This window comes from Mytilus galloprovincialis, chromosome 8, assembly GCF_965363235.1.
Source record: "Mytilus galloprovincialis chromosome 8, xbMytGall1.hap1.1, whole genome shotgun sequence".
Lineage (NCBI taxonomy): Eukaryota > Metazoa > Mollusca > Bivalvia > Mytilida > Mytilidae > Mytilus > Mytilus galloprovincialis.
In genome coordinates, this window is record NC_134845.1 from 26163967 (window position 1) to 26182381 (window position 18415).

Sequence of the window (18415 nt, forward strand, 5' to 3'; positions counted from 1 at the left end):
TCACTTCTTCATTGACTTTTCTCACTTCTTCACTGACTTTTCTCACTTCTTTATTGACTTTTTTCACTTCTTCATTGACTTTTCTCACTTTGTCATTGACTTTTCTCACTTCTTCATTGACTTTTCTCACTTCTTTATTGACTTTTCTCACTTCTTTATTGACTTTTCTCACTTCTTTATTGACTTTTCTCATTTCTTCATTGACTTTTCTCACTTTTTCATTGACTTTTCTCACTTTTTCATTGACTTTTCTCACCTCTTCATTGACTTTTCTCACCTCTTCATTGACTTTTCTCACTTCTTCATTGACTTTTCTCACCTCTTCATTGACTTTTCTCACCTCTTCATTGACTTGTCTCACTTTTTCATTGTCTTTTCTCACCTCTTCATTGACTTTTCGCCCGTCCATTTTGAAATTTAAAAGTGTCCTACACGTTTTGCTAAATACAGCTAATGTAAAGAGGTCATAAACAGATGTAAAAAGATGTGGTATGAGTGCCAATGAGACAACTCTCTATCCAAGTCACAATTTGTAAAATGTAAACCAATATAAATAGTCTGATAAAATGTGACCCAGTACAATACCAACAAATAAGCGCACAAATTCTTAACAACGTAAGGTTTAATCAACGTATAGAAAACATAAGTAGTTATGATTTTATTTATCAAAATCAAAATTAAAGAGGTGCTGATTTAAACTTTATTCAAATATATCATTACGGTGTTCAATTGATAGTATATGAACACAAATACATTTACTTAACACGAATCTTGGTACATGAATAAAATATTCAATTATATTTTTAAAAAATTGAGTTTTCCGAATATAAATTCACAAATGGTATAATTATATTAAATATGTCATTTTTATGTATTAGCTTAAGTGTAAAATATTTCTTCAGAGGACAAGTATCAATCGATAATCCCCCCCCCCTTCTCGCCGTATAAAAAATATTGACCGTCATGGAATATCTGTTTCACAGATGCTGACTTGTGTTGTAGATGTAACCCTTAGAAAATGTATAAACGCATTACGAGTTGGATAACCGTTATGGAGAACACGACGATTTGATTTTTAACATATTTTATTCATTATGATACGAAAGGGATTGAACAATAGGTAACAACTATAAATCTCTCTCTACATTATATGTGCAAGGTATACATCATTAATAAAAAAAACTGTATTCAAAATAGTAGAACTACATTCGATTATTGCATGCAAGTCATGAACACATGCAAACAAATAAATATCTGTAGTGTTAAGTAAGGTTCCACCTAAGAATCAGGCAGATATCGAACTGATACATGACATTTTTTCAAAAATGTTATATTTTTAATTTTCATGAAGTATTTGTGCTATCTTTTATATATACACAATATTTTGTGATATATATCCCATTTGATGAAGCAAGTAATTGTCTATAATTCAGGTACCTTGGGGCATGCAGATATAAACAACATTATAAGTCATCACAAATGTATATATACCACAAGGTTTGGAAGAATGACTACGCATACTTATTGAAATTGCTGTTTAGGGGAAAAGAAAGAACAAAATGAACAGCTTCGGAAATAGATACAATTAACGAAATGGTAACGTTTTGATCATTGTACATTAGTTAATTACTAAAAATAAAACAAAATATACCCATTTGTACATTTATATATACTTAAAAACCATGAACAACTAATTAATAGTAAAATGGACTCGTATTCCTATTTTCATCTTAAAGTACAAAATGATAATATTTCATAGTTGGAAAATATATGTATCTGTTGATATCTGCTGTTCATTTTAATTTGGTTTTGTTGATTCTGAAATAAAGAAAAACAATATTGTTATACATATTTACATTTTTGTTTCGTTAACTAATAATAATTTTGATACACCCACAATATTTGTATGTATAAAGCTATGTTTATTTATTTAAAATATTTTTCTAAATGTATTTGTTTATGACGCTTGGACGTAGATTATTTTCAAAATGTGTGTTTCATTGTAATATCTGATTTGCAAAAAGTTTGAGCATTACTTAATTTGAATAGTTATTGTTTTGTGCACCTGCCAACTAAATGATGTTGTTGTGTTGATGTTGTTTACTGTGTCCGGAAATGTAGAAACGATCTTGGTAAAAAGTAAAATCACATAAAAATCAGAACTCTCCGAGGAAAATTCAAAACAGAAAGTCCATAATCAAATGGCAAAATCATAAGCCCGGACACATCAAACGTATTATAAAAGGAAATAAATTCAACACTGTAATTAGATCATTGCATATTGTTTTCATTGGTATTACCATTGATTTTTTAACAGTAAATTGAAAGCAAACTAAATATTATTGTTATATACACATACACATTCATAGATCTACAGTCTGTCGATACCTGTATCTTGGCATTGCACAATGTCATGTTTTTTTGTTGTTTTTTTCTCTGACAGTTTACGACGTCTTTACACTAAATTCATTGGATTTTGGATTTGTACATGATTGATAATTTCGTCTTAGATGCATGATTGTTTTTAATTGTTGTTAGTGTCTTTGAACTAGCTGTCAGTAACTGCGACTACTCTCAGGTCTGTACTTGCCGTTTATTTAAATTTTGTTTTGAATTTTGGTACACAATTTAGGCCGTTAATTTTTTCGTTTGAATCGTTTAACATTTGTCATTTTAGGGCCTTTTATAGCTGACTATGCGGTATAGACTTTGGTGAATGTTGAAGGCCTTACAACGACCTAAATTTATAAATTTATGTGTCATATAGTCTCTTGTAGAGGGTTTTTACATTGGAAATCATACCACATTTTCTTTTTTATATTAAGCAAAAAAGCTTGATTATCCTCCATTGATGTAATTTGTTATAACATTATCGAACTACACACACATTATTGATATTTTAATATGTACTTCAATCCATGTTTTTACATTGCTTACTTGCAGCCACTTATTTTTAATAATATTCTTAACCGAATAAGTAACTCAATATTTTTTACGACGTCAGATGTATATTATAACGTTTACCGCTGTTGATAGACTATCAGTCCCCATAAGTGGTATCAACTTAGTAATTTGGTGCCGACATGATGTATACAAGCATTGATCTATACATTAATGAATCTATTGGTTTTCTAATTTTCGCAACGAGGGCATCTGATGAGGGTAAAGCCATACGCATACAATTTTAAAATGTTTGATCTATTTTGTTTTCAATCGAGGAAACATTAAATATCGATAAGATAAGAGTACCATCAGTTTACAGTTTAAAAAATGTATATATATTTGCAAATTGACAGTTACAAATATTGCAAAAAGTGTCTATTACTGTTATTGAAATATGCAAACAGTATAAGTTTTAATAATAGAGTTGTATAATTTTTGGTTTTTTGTTTTAGAACACACCGAGGGGTGTTAAGATTGATCAAATGAAAGACCGACCGGAGGGAGGTCTTTCTTTGAACAATCCTGACTACCCGAGGTGTGTTCTACGACAAGAAAAACCTTAAAATATGCATTATCTGACTTATATACCTTCAAAAAAATATTAATTCTATTAAGATTTGTAAAATTTAGTATCTTATTTTACCGACAACACTTAAGTGGGATATTCCTTTCTAATGCGTTCAGGTTTTAATACGCCCTGCGGCTCATTTAGAATGTGAAATAAAACTCACTTAATAATTTAGATATAAACCTTTTGAAAATTATTATCCATACACAATAAAAATATTACTGTAACTGCATGAAGTAAGACACAAATGTATTGTTACCATCCGATAACGGTGTATGACAAATACAAGACACATTGTAAGTAATTTATTGTACCACTTAGCTTATAGAAAAGGAGGATGGGTATGTTTTTTTTTTCTATTTGTTATGTTTTTTCTATCTCGGAAAAGTGGTTATATTTTTTAACAATTTTACTTGAATCGAATGAAAAATTCAGAAAGATTGTATTTTGAATAGCAATACAATTTTATTAAAAGATAATCAGGATATAATTATATACCCTCCAGTCCGCACCCGACCCTTTCGTGAGTTACGTTAATGTTATTGAATAGAATATAAGATTATATTATTAGTTGATCATTTGATAGAGTAAAAGGTATACATATATTTTAAAAAGTTAAGAACTGACACGAAGACGAATATAAATACATGTAGGTCACAGTATGATTTCCTATTCAGTGTGTATCGTTCTGAACATGCATGAAATATTTGCCACTGGACGTTAAGCAAGCAACCAAAAATCAATCAACCTATTCAGTTTTACTTAATAAGATTTTCAAAATCTTACACACGAATAGGTTAAATCTGGATTTATTTTATGAAAGTCTACATTACAATTTATCTGACATATATGATAACGTTTCTTTATTGTAGCGATAAATTAACAAAACTTCACGTACTTCACGTTATTTGTTTCTAAAATTAAAATGCGGGACTACAATGACGGTTTTCTTTTACACCTATCATCGATTGAACTTTAAACAATAAATTTCCAAATCGGCAACAAAAAACTGTTAGACGAATTAAGTTTTGAAGTAAATTATAGATTGCATGTTTATCAAGGAAAATAATGACCTCACACAGGTCATTATTTTATGCCTTTGAGCATATTTCAATGAAACATGGTATCGTCCGGGTTGATTCTGAAAAAGAATGACCTGTCGTTCTGAAAGAAAATAACTCCATTTAGGTATATAATTAATTTTATCTTAGATCACCTAAGTACATCCGTGAAAATGAATGCGTGTGATTTAAATGCATAAGTCAAGGGGGATGATGAATTTTGTAATATTAATCTGAGCTACATGGGATTCAATGATGTTTGTATTTGAGCTCTTTCGTAGATTTTATTTTATTTTTTAATTTATTCAATTGTGTATAAAATCATTGATCGATCTTTTATTCCAAACATACGTGCTTTCGTGAAAGATGCTTTTTATAGATCCAAATTCGTTTCAGTAAAGTGATTACCATGATTACTATATTTTAAAACATTTTAAAAAAATGGATATCATCTTTTATGTCATGTACACAAATGTATGAAAATTAGTCTTAAATGCATGATTTATTTATCAGTTGTTTTGGGCCTTCATCTACCTGTCAATAACTGCGATAAGTCTCAGACATGTACTGGTAGTGTCTATGTTGTGGGGATGTATAAGTACCCTGCTACGTCTTCTCTGTGTTTTTGTCAAATATATCGTTGCTTTGGATTGATCTTATAACCCTGCCACATGCTGTATTGGCCTTTCCCAAGTAATGAGTCTGTAATTTTGGTTGTCGTTTGGTGCTGTATATCATATTCGTTTTTCGTTCATAGTGTAAAACCATGCGTAAATCAGACTGTTCGTTTTCTCGTTTGAATTTTTTACATTTGTAATTTCGGAGCCTTTTATAGCTGACTATATTCAGGGTTTTTACTCATTGTTGAAGGTCGAACGTTGAAATTAAGTTGTTAATTTCTGAATCATCTGGTCTTTTGTTGAGAGTAGTCTCATTTGCAATCAAACCATATCTTATTAATTAATATATACTTACATTTTTTCAAAAGGCATTTCCAAATAATAATACCACCGACTGCAATTAAAGCAACACCGGCAATGCTTCCAATTACTATTCCAGCAATTTCTCTTCAAAATAAAAATATAGGTTTGTAAACCATTATCACTCAGTTGCTACACATTTCTCTGGTACAATTACCACAAATGCGATGCAAATACATATAAGGAAAGATATTTTAACAGATGGAGCGATATATCTATCAAGCTGAAGTTTATAATATAAAAGCAACATTTAAAACAGATGACGATTGTTTAATTTATAGATTTTTTTTGTATCTTGATTTCGATTATTTATTTTTATCTTTAAACAAATTGATTCGATTTCATATTTCTGTTATGCACATAACAAAAATTGCCAATGAGACAACTGTTAAACAAAGACCAAATGTCGTAGCGTAGACGCTAGCAACAACAGGTCATTGTACATCCTAAAACTATGAGCCTATTCCCGAACATTTCAAAGACTGTTTAGAGTTCTTTAGAATGAAAACAAATCAGTTAAACATATAATACATTCAAATTTGGTTCATTAAACACAAATACTAAAACACTTTGTAGCGACTTGCTTTTGAATATATTATAAATGAAAGTAACAGTAGTTTACCACTGTTCAAAAGTCATAAATCGATTAAGAGAAAAAAAATACCGGTTTCAGATTAAAACCGAGGAAAACACATCAACCATAAGAAAAAAACGAAACTACATGTACAGAACACTGAAGTGCAACAAAAAACAAACGACAATGCACCATACATAGAAACAAACTATTAGAAAACAACTGCCATATTCCTGACTTCGAAAAGGACATTTTAAGAAAAACAATGGTTGGTTGAACCTGTATTTACGGCTTCCCAAAACTCTGCGGTTTATGGCAATATTAAATATACCGCTAAAATGACAACAATAAATAACGGGAATATAATACAAATAAATGCAGCACACCCAAGACAGGGAAATGAATAAATAAATAAATGATATAATAATATCCTTGGACATGTTAACCACAGAACAACAACGAATGACTAAAATTAATTTAGGACAGTTCGCAAAAACTTATCGAATGTCACGCGAAGTATCAAAGCTACAAAAAATAACGTCACAGGTAAATTTTAAAGAATTGGATATAAATCAAAATTAGGTTTATGATTATGTAGTTTGATGCATTTTATAACACGTACAAGATTGTCAATTTAGAATTGTGTTAGTAATATTGCAACTAACTATATCTGCCTTATATAAACTGTGTAAAAATTTGAATCCTGAGCACATAGTTGCTTTTAACTAAAATCATGCAGATGAACTTGGTGATTAATTATCTTTACTTTTACATACAAATACAACATAAAAAAGAAATCACACCTACAAATATATAAAAATATAAAACAACACGTTTAATAATTTATTGCGTACAAACTATCAGACACAAACAATATCCGATCAGAATTACAAATAAAATTCGTAACTAAATACATTGTTAATCGTGTTGATATTGGAACGTAGATTTAAACAAATTCAAATGTGGTTAATAAAACCTATATACTAAAACGCCTTGTTGCCACTCGTTGATTAATAAATTGGTCATCGTGTTAATATTACATCGTAGCTTTGTTAAAAACTATATATAAAAAGATACATTAATTGCACAAAGCTAGAAGGCAAATGTGACTAGCAAGTTCAGGACAGATCAACAATACTTACTAATAAACCAAAAAGAACTAAAAATTCAGATTGCTTAACATGCAGTGACAAAATTAAGGGGCATTCGAATGGATCAGATTTGTAGCCTTATAAATTATTTCCTTGAGAAATATTATAAGCCCACTTAGTCAAAAGTGCTATCGAGACTTCTTATAAAGGAGACGCGAGAGATTCCAAAGATATTCATACTCTCAGGTGCTCCGGAAGAGTTAGAAGATCCAATTTTATATGTGACACCAGTAATGTTGCTGATGTTTCTACAAACTCAATGATAATTCTTATTCGGTAATTCATGTTCGAGGAAGAGAGGCCAGTATTCTTTTGAGAAACAGATATTAAATAATCGGCAACCATCTTGTGTAATTGCTTTGGTAATTTTACCACTTTGAACTCATAGTTCAAAAGTTTACTGTAAAAGAGTAATTGTTTCATAAGAAAATTGTTTCAGTTCTGTTAAGTATCTTCAAATTAAAATTTATATATATATATATATAAACAAGTCAAGATCTTAATTGAAAAATGCTTTTTATAGATGAGATTGTCTCATTTTGAGTGTTTTGCCAATGATTCGAAAACTATGAAAGCTTGAGACACAGTTTAATAACAATCGGGTTTCACAAGAAAATATCATTTTCAGCGAAATCTTAAGAAGATACTTTATAATATAAGAGTAACAAATATATAAAATTCCAGAAAAAATAATAATGACGAATTTTATCCTTTTGTGTGTTTTCCTATACAATTGAGATAGAGAGAAACATTAAAAATTATCAGAAAAACAAGATCAGCAAAAACGCTTTTTTCTTTCAAGACATCTTTTCGAGTCCACAATTGAGTGTCCATTATTGAAGAGGCTTTGGGACTTAGGTGGACGATATAGGTTCTTTAGAGCTTTTAGTTTAAATATGGCAAGTGATTTTTGTTAATGACTGTCAGTCGTTACTGCATATGTATACTTTTCGCAATACCAAACAAATGAATTGTACTGCCATTAATTCTCCCAGCTAACATTAGGAGTCTATTATTAATTATATTTTTTCCCGTCAACTTAAATTTCTCAACAGGTTGATTCAAATCTTAATGGCTCTATATACTTATAGCGGTACTATAAACAAAGAATTCGTTTGATACATTATTCTAAAATTAACATTAATGTATCAAATGAATTCTTAACACAATAGTATAGATCAATTATTCTTACCCGTTGGACAGACCTGTATCTTCCTCACTCATTTGCACTGCTGTTTCATTAAACAAAAGTATAAGTTAATTGTAATAGTGTAACATTTAAATTGTTATTATACATTGGTTGATATCATAAAATATAGCATGACTATTGTTACAGTGTCGTACAATTCAAGGAATACATGTAGAATAAGGTTAACAAAACATGACAGTACGGAATAACAGAAAAAGAAGAAACACTATTAAATTAAAAACCAAATATGTATTTTATTATAATGTTTCTTTTGTGGTTCGGCTTAATATTGTGTTGTGTCTTAAACTGTGGTTTAAATTCTGTATTTTCGTTACATTTCATATTCGTCAGTATAGTCTAGTTAATATCCTTTTTCCGTGAATTGAGTATTGTTTCAGTTTTAGTCCAATTAATCATGACGTTGTCACAGTCCAAATAGTTATGACCTGGTTACTGTCTTAATTTTAAATAGCCTTTCAAGACCCTTCATAATAATGATAATTATTTGGACTAGTATTGTGAAAATAATTATGAACTTTTTTTCGTTTCATACAATTGTATGGAATTGAAGATTATGTATACGTCACAAAAAACGTCACTGTTGGAAGTGTCCTGTTCTGTCTTGAAAAGAAAATAAATATTGCATTTCTGCGGTTTACATGTTGTAATGTACTATAATATGATGTATGCGTTTTTCTGTGCTGATTGTTCTTCCATTTGTTACTGTAAAGTAGTTTGTTATAGTGATATTTGCAACAGCCTCTGGCATTTGTTAGTCTTGTATTATTTAAATTTTAGTTTCTTGTGTACAATTTGGAAATTAGTATGGCGTTCATTATCACTGAACTAGTATATATTTGTTTAAGGGCCAGCTGAAGGACGCCTCCGGGTGCGGGAATTTCTCGCTACATTGAAGACCTGTTGGTGACCTTCTGCTGTTGTTTTTTTTTCTATGGTCGGGTTGTTGTCACTTTGGCACATTCCCTATTTCCATTCTCAATTTTATTGCCATATAAGCCGTAGTTTTGTCTAACCACAAAACAAAATTCAACCCAAATATGTTTCTTAATAAGGCAAGAACGAAGTCAGGAATATGGTAGATGGTATTAAAAATTAAGTTTCCATGTATGTTTGCACTTCAGGATTTATTTTGATGTGTTGTTATTCTGTAATAGTTGATGTGTTTCTATCGGTTAAATGCTAGTTTCTCGGATTCTGTCAATTGATCGATGACTTTTGATCTTCATTGAACAGTCTATGTTATCGCCGAATTAGACAAGACGGGAATCACAAATAAAGTAAGATCTGCTGACTATTTTAAGAACACATGAGTTTTCACACACTTTTTGGTAGCCCGTTTATGTTCCTCTATCTATATGTTTAGGTATACTGTTATTTGTCGTTTCGTAATATTCTTTGTTTTACCATAATTATGCATCATTATACCCCGTTTTCATAGAATTACCGTTAATACGTACCGTGGATTCATCATTATTCGTTGGATACCAATTTTCGTGGATTTCGTGGGTACAGGAGAACCACAAATTTAAATATTCAACGAATTGCCAAATTTCTGAAGGAATGCATGCAGACTTTTCCAAGACCACGAAATAAAATATCAACGAATATGTAAGTTTTACTCAAACCACGAAAATTGGTACCCAAGAAAATAAATGAATCTACAGTATGTAATTGTTGATGATGTTTTTGTTGCTAAATCTTTGGGTTTAAAGGTAGTTATTTGTAATGTTTTTGTCACTTCGTCATGGTTGAGTTTATCAGTAAGTTAAAATAATTCAGTAAGTTTGTGTTAAGGTTTGATTGATCAATACTTTTAAAACATTTAGGATATCTATGGTCACTGATATATGTCGCAGTCACTATCTCGTACTAATGAAACGTATCACCAAATTAGTAATGTTCACATTGTAAGGTAAACAAGACGGATAACATGGTGGGCAGGAATTTCTAAATATTTCTTGTATCAGTTGAGCTCGGGCTCTTCAATCTTCAGCTTTATGTGCACTGGATTTTTTTAACTGCTGTTTCTTTTTCTTAATTTTTTCCAATCGTGATATTGTGGTGATTTTTTTTTTTTTTTTTGTGTTCTTTTCTTCTGATAATGCTGAATTGTGTCGTTTTTACAGTCTAAAATTTGACAGATGACTACGTTTTGTAACAAACACATTTTTTCTATATTAAAAAATACATTCCAATTTTAGAAACAGTACAAATAAAGCTCGATGTAAGAATCATTATAAGAATCTTTTTGGTGTAATTGTCCATTAAATATAATCCACCAAAATTCAAATGAAGTGGAGGGAAACAATTATCAACAACTATACGGCCTTCATCAAACAGAAAAACCAATACCGTTTAGTCGACTATAAAAGACCCTGTAAAAATGCTAACACTTAAATTGAGAAAATAACGGCCTAATCTATAACAAAACTATTAACGACAAAGCAAATATTATAAACAAGAACCAACAACACACACTGAACTATAGTCGCATAAGTAAGAACAGCGCATAAAGCATATGGCGCGATTAAACATGTTTATGAGCACTCAACCAACTTCTAACCTTTGCCATGGATTTACAGCTATACAAATCAATTGAAAAAGGTTTAGCTCTGGTGACTTTATTAAACCAAGGCAAAAACAAAAATTCACTGAAAAGTTTTCAAATTACCTGCTTGTTGTATAATTTTTAGCCAAAAATCATAACTTACCTGTGTTACATGTTGAACCTGTATACCCCGAAGCGCAAGCGCATGTATATGACGAGGACACTGCAGAACATGTACCACCGTTAAGGCAGGGATCGGGAGAACATGGATCTGAAATAATACATATCATGTAAGAACATACGACACAGGAAAGATATCTGTTGATTTTCCTAAAGATTTGGAAACAATATCACTTTTGATAAACACTAACAAAAAACATATATACAATTTATTCAGGATCTTTGAAGGAAATATCGACTCGACTCCTATTTTCTATCAGCGTTGATATCTCCGGAGCCGCCGGTCAAACGAATACACAGAACTAACAGGGCATATGAGCCAACATCTCCTGTGAATTTCGATTAATCAAATATATTATACACTGTCACTCTTGATTTTTCTACTAGTATTTTAATTGCTATAGTTACACTTTTTATTTGTGTATTTCATATCAGGGGATATAGACTCATATCCCTTGTTTTGGTTGCAAATAAGACTGCAGGATTAACTGGCATGTTTCACTCCAGTACGAAACACCTTCTTGATTTATTTTGAAACAAGTTTAAATTCTTTTTATTTTTAGCTATTGACAATGATTAGTATCAGTGGTTGAATAATCCCTCTTTCAAAAGATTGCTTTTTCCTTGCAATAACATATCAGTGGAACATAAAACCCTTAACTACGGTAACCGTTGATTTTCAGCTGTTGATAATTCATGACAATGTCGATAATTGAAAATTCTATATCAATTATATATTTTGATCGTAATGTTTTGACTACAAATATGTAAATAAAGGCAACAGTAGTATACCGTTGTTCAAACTCATAAATCCTAAACATTTATATAAAAAGTTTGTACATTACACTCCAAGCTTAAACATGTACATTACACACACAAACAGAATTGTGCAAATTTGCAATAGTACGCAAATGGCAACGCACTTTAGATCAAATCATAATTTCATATTGTGTATTTACTCCTGTCTTTGCAAAAAACCGATGCAGGGGCCAGCGGAATATTAAAAAAATGTTTTATTCCTATTTATATGTTAAGACGATTTGCTCATCTCTGTATTGTCTGAATTCCAAGATCTAATAGCATTTCCGTAAATTCTTCGCTGCACGATTTTCATATAGGTTATGTTTATTCTACAGCCAATGAATGATTTTAGGTGTCTGTACAAGTTGAGGTATATTCTTTATCATGCTTAGTAAAATTCTGCTCTTCTATAAAGTTTTAGTGTTAGAGTGTATATTCTATATAGGAAATCTTATAATGTATCCGACTATATAGGCTTTTGATATTACGATCATGATAATAAATCGGTGTAAGTTTAACGTTCAGGGAATGGTCTGTTGAATATATTTTAGAGGTCAAATTAAAGATAAATACGATATACTGGAGTTGGGAGGATTGTGAATGATGTCGACAGCTGCATGAAAGGTTTATACATGGATGTGGAATGTAACATAAGTTTGTATAATATTTTAGAAGCATCAGAGATAATGGAACTCATTTCGCTTCATCGATCTAATTTATTGATCAATTTCCAATCGGACTTCACTGTTTATTTTAATGTTTCTATTTAGTCGCATCATTAGCTGTGCCTTTACCTGTTATCTTATTTCAATTAAAGGATGACATTTGTTCAACTGTTTATAATTCATATATAGGTGTATTTGCTCCTGAGTCCTATCTTTACCGCACAATTCATCAATTAAAGGGATTTTGAACTATCAAAAGTTCAATGTATAGAAATAATTTTTAACAAATGAAAACGCTATCAATCAAACCATGTGTTACAATATCAAGAAGTAATAAGATATACAATAGTTAAACTGTTTACACCAGTTTCACTTGTTATTAAAGTTATAGTAATAGTGTAACTAAATGAAAAATATCATATAAGTAGTCAACCAACAATAATTGTCGACCCAGGGGTAGTGTCGACAGATAATTCATTACTTAGACTTGTCATATAAACTATAATTGTATGAAGTACACCGTATAAATAAAACACAGCATATATATTCTGAAATTTACTTTTTCAAAATTTACTTTTCAAAACAACAGTAAGATTTTCCTCAATATAATCATTATCTAGGGGTGATCTCAGGTTCCCCGGAAGGGTAAGCAGATCCTGCTCCACATGTGGCACCATTCGTGTTGCTTATGTGTTAACAAATCCGGTATATAGTCTAATTCGGTAAGTCACATTACCTAGGCCATTGTTGTACATTTAACAATGCAGAATATATTACAACCATATGTAAAACTCAAATGAAAAATGATCAGTTTTAATACAATGTTTTTTTAAATCGCGTTTACTCTAAATTCGACTTAAATATTGTTATCTGTAGATTTGAATAATACGGTCACGTAATCCCAAATCCTACAATTTTACTGACATAAATTCCATTTTATGTGTACTTTCATAAAAGGCATGTTGGAAATGCTGACGTAATGTTGTAGTATCATTTAGATACATATTAAATGACTAAGCTGAAAAAAAAAGGTTTTTTTTTTAGGCAACACACACTTCTGATCCTTTTGTCCTTACGTTTGTTCTCTATATAAGCTATACTCTTTGAATCGTTTCGAAACAACATAAAAAGAGACCATTTGTTTGATAAAATAATATTTAATGAATAATTGGAAAAAATATGGGGTTTCCTTTTTCTTTTTTTACCTCCAAAAGAAATTTTCTGATTCGTTTTATTTTTGCATCAAATATTCAGTTTCTGATCGGAATTTTTCATTTTTAAGAAATATTTCTGATTTGATTTTAAACATATTTTATTCATAAAGATAGGAAAAGGATTGAGCAACAGGTGCAGCCTATAAAAGCTCTCTCCATATTACATGTACAAGGTATAATTCAATTATAATAACTGTATTTAAAATAATGAAATATAGTGGAACATGTATGCTACTTATGAACACACACGAGCTGATATAATTATGTTTACAGCGTTACTTACAAAATCTAAAGTATGATTAAGTATACAGGCAATTACTCATCATTTTTTCCAGTACCTTGAAACATGTAACTATCCTTTATCAGTCATTAGAAATATATATATAAATAAATACAAGCTTAGTGTCTTTTTCAAGCCATATATATATATATATATATGGCTTGAAAAAGGCACTTAGCTTGTTTAGTGGAATAAATGAATTAATGTTAAAGATGAGAAAAAAAAAGATAAAAACGAAATAAATCGAAAATTTTAAAATTAGATACATTTCAAACAAAACGTTGTGTATCACTGAAATATTTCATTTGTGTCTTTTCACAAATGAAATGATTGATATGTTAAAGATATGAGTATGTGAATGATATCAACATCAAGTGTGAGAACGATATAATAAGATGTATAAAAAATTTACAAAAAGACTTATTGCAATAGGAAATATTTTTTTTTCTAATAGCCTAAAAAATCTTACCTACAACTCCTCCAGCCTGTATCAAAGGCACTGAACATAAGGCAAAATATAAAATGTACATGTAATACATCCCAAGTGTGCACAGTTATATTTACAATCGACAAGTCAACTTTTACATGCTCTTTATTATTTTGGAACTGTCAATCATGCATAACCTATCTTGTTCATTGGTGTCTCACTAAACTTTTTTAAGTTGACAAACCAGTTTTGTAAATGATATTGCTTACATGTTTAAACAAGGCAGGACGGTTCTTTTTTTAAATTCAAATACTATCGATCTAATTACAAATATATTTAATAAAATATCATTAGTTATTCCTGTTAAATGAGTTTATGTATCTGTTAATATACTTCAATTTAAAACATATCTTTTAACAAATTTTCGCAATATGTAGTTTGATTGCTTAGACCGTTCTTTTTTACAATATAACGAAAGGTCCAAAAACTTTACGAATCATACTTGAGACCTATTTGAGAGATACTTTATCTTTATTTTGTAACATGAAACATTGGACTATGATTGCTTTTAGAGTGTAGGGAACAACTCAGCACAATTTTCCAAATGTTGAATCGCCTTTCCATTATTTAACCTAAGAAAATACCAATGCTCAAACAAAAACATCTTAACTTGTTAAACAATATACAGTTTATCTTTTATCATGATCCGGTTATGTGTAAAAAAAGGTTTTGAAAATGAATATTCCACAGTCAACCATTTCTATTTAGTATAGTTTAAACATATTTGTTAAATAGTGGATTGAGAAAAAAGTTATTGCAACTTATCTATCTAGTTTCAAATGCGGTGCATTGCCACATTTTAAAAATACAATGTAGGGCAAATAATGGATTTATTTGGTTTAGCTCTGCTTCAATAGTTAAACATGACTTGTTTGTGGTATCAATATATCGTTTATTAACCTCAAATATTTCCTGCAATGAAAAGGTCCTTGTACCTTGCAAATCACAACAAAAGTCTGTGCAATTTATCCGTTTGAAATTTTGAAAAGAATATTTTGATAATGATGCAAATGAATTATACTGATCCTTTCACTTTCAAAACGCAGCATTATTTTCGTGAGTATATTGAATGAGCATTAAATGGACATTATCCCCAAATTTCCGTATGATCCTGAATTCGAAAATAGAATATACTTTTGAAAATCTCTGTTTTTAATCAAGGTGTCTATTTAAAATGTAGACAAATTGATTTCTTAATAAAAACCATATCTATTAAAGATTTTCACTATATAAGCAATTCCAATGTCTCATAATCTAAGACGACAGTCAACCAATCAGTCTGTATATTCTTTATGTGATGCAAGTTACTTTTCTGTATCATTGACATTGTAACCTGAACATGTTGATAAACCGAAACACTCCGATATAGTCGAATGCTACAGAAACTAAGACGAGCTAGCCACGTTCCGCTTACATTATGGAACAATTATCCTTTTTATTTGTTCAATCAACATCATATTGTGGGAAAGATGTTTTCACTTATATGCATGTGAAAAGCAAATCGTTTGCCTGTTGCTTGTTTTTCTTTTTTATGGACGATGATGTGCTTTTTGTCACTTCTTACGCATTATATATTTTCGTTACTTGTTTGTTATTCTTGTCGTTTTAGACTGTAGTAAACATATTTTAACTATATCTGGTTAGTCTTGACTGTATTCTATAAAGAAACGTACTTTATTTGGCCTTTTTAACTTTTTGGATTCGAGTTTCACTGATGAGTGTAATTTGTAGACGAAACGCGAATCTGGCGACAATAAAAAGCCTTTGATTAATCCTACCAATTTCTTAACGTTATATGAGTTATAAATATATATTCTAGCGACAACAATCAAATGACACCAGTCTATTTTATAAATCATATTTAAATACCTAACGTTGTCAGTATTGGTTTTGGTAGTGTCGTCTCTTCAATTTGATCATTTTTACAAAAAAAAAATAGTATAAAGGATTTAATCAACCTTAGCATCTCAACATTTCACAAAACTTCATTCGTTTTGTCGTATGTTTTTGCTTTGTAATCTAATATTTCCCATTCGGTTAACCTTTCAAAAGATGTCATAAAACACCGTATGTGTAAATGTAATTACATGTTCAAATTGAATTTTACATTAAAATAAAATGTGTTCCTCTTTAACAAATCCTAAGTCATTATGTATTTATCTGTCTTCTTTGGTCAATAATTATATTTTGCAATACGGGAGAGCAAAAACAAACCCATTTAATTCATGCTCTTCATTTGGAACCAACCAAAGAGAATCAGGCGTAGTAACACAACTGTATAGCCCTCAACCCATCCCTAATCTATGAAAGAAATGTTACTGCAAGTCAGAAGAACAAATCGTCAAAATTAGTTATTAATGATTTTACTGAAATGATCGATTAAATAAACAAGAAACAACTAAATTTCTGTGTCATTTTGGGCTCTTGTTCAGAGTTGTCTCATTGGCAATCTTACAACAACTTTTTTTTATAAAAACAATACACAGAAAATACCGACTTAGAGTGCGTGCAATCATGAAAGATAGTTAAAATTAATTATCAAATCTAATAACTAATATATAGATCGGGTTCAATGATTTCAACTTAAAATTTTCCTAAATTATTGCAGACCATATTTACATAAGTAGTATGTTTTATGTCATTAAATATAAAATGAAAATTAGTACCGATTAAAACCTGAATTTAAATATCGTCAGTGGAAGTGTATATTATTTTTGTTGAAGGGAGTTCGCTTCTCAGTTCTAAAATAATTAACTTTTCAAAATACTAGTTTATATTGATAGGGGATTAATAAAGGAATCAAATAAAAAAAGAAATTATATAGGTCAATGAGCTCGTTTCCGAGATATAAGCTATTGAAATTTTGGCGGGAAAATGTTCTCTCTGGACTTTTCATAGCTTTATCATTTACAAGTTTAAGTTCTCAAAAACTATTAAAAATGTTTCAAGGCATTCAAATGGATAAAACCGGAGGATTCCGAAAATCTGACAAAAAAAGGAATCGCGAACATCCTTAAACATATTTATTTATTATCCTTTTTGAATTAAGAGATCATTTAACGTAACGAATTACCGTATAAATGAGGTCTTAATTTTTCTCTCTTTACATGTACAGTTAACGTTATAAAAAAAAATGTATTTATGAAAGAATTTATAAAATGCTTTATAGTACGCTATCCTGATTAACCAGATATAGATAGAATAAGTTTACTACAATCTAAAACGACAAAAATAAAGAACAAGTAATGAAAACATAAAAATAGTGAAAAGTGACCAAAAGAACATCATCGTCAAGAAAAAGGAAAAACTAGCAACCGGTGAACGACTTGTTTTTCGCATGCATATAAGTGACACTAGTTTTAGTTGGTAAATATCTGCAGTAAAATATAGAGTTCTAGATAAAAGCAAAACAAACATCAGATTCCCTTCCCCGTATGTGACATACCAAATTAAGCATATCACCGGATTCATACTAACATGATCAAATGCAAAATGTGAATTTCTCCAATATTCAAAAAAAAAAAAAAAAAAAATTTGTGTCAGATGTCTCCTGTTTATGTAATTTTTCGCAAAAGCATCTTACACGACATGAGAACTTTTGTAAAATTTATTTTTTGTCCATTGGTATACTTTTGTTGGTTTTCTTTTTCAAAATTAACCACCTGTAGGTCTTAAACGATATAATCTTAATTATTTACATGTATAAACATTTTCTAAAATTTAGCATTTTGTAAAAAATACTTATCACGTTTG

At 30.0% G+C, this 18415-nt stretch overlaps 1 protein-coding gene across 2 annotated transcripts; it reads right to left on the reverse strand.

Moving 5' to 3' along the window:
• Positions 1 to 672: 672 nt before the first annotated feature.
• On the reverse strand, positions 673 to 14821 carry LOC143043204 (lactadherin-like). Of its 2 annotated transcripts, none has more exons than XM_076215615.1 (5): positions 14645 to 14821; positions 11199 to 11306; positions 8470 to 8509; positions 5548 to 5639; positions 673 to 1818 (listed from the first exon to the last, which is right to left on the reverse strand). In XM_076215615.1, coding segments are annotated over exons 1-5 (312 nt in total). In that variant the 5' UTR covers positions 14715 to 14821; the 3' UTR covers positions 673 to 1816. The 2 variants fall into 2 exon arrangements, with proteins under 2 accessions (XP_076071730.1, XP_076071731.1); XM_076215616.1 differs by having other exon boundaries at positions 8470 to 8506; positions 14645 to 14810.
• Between the last annotated feature and the right edge of the window lie 3594 nt (positions 14822 to 18415).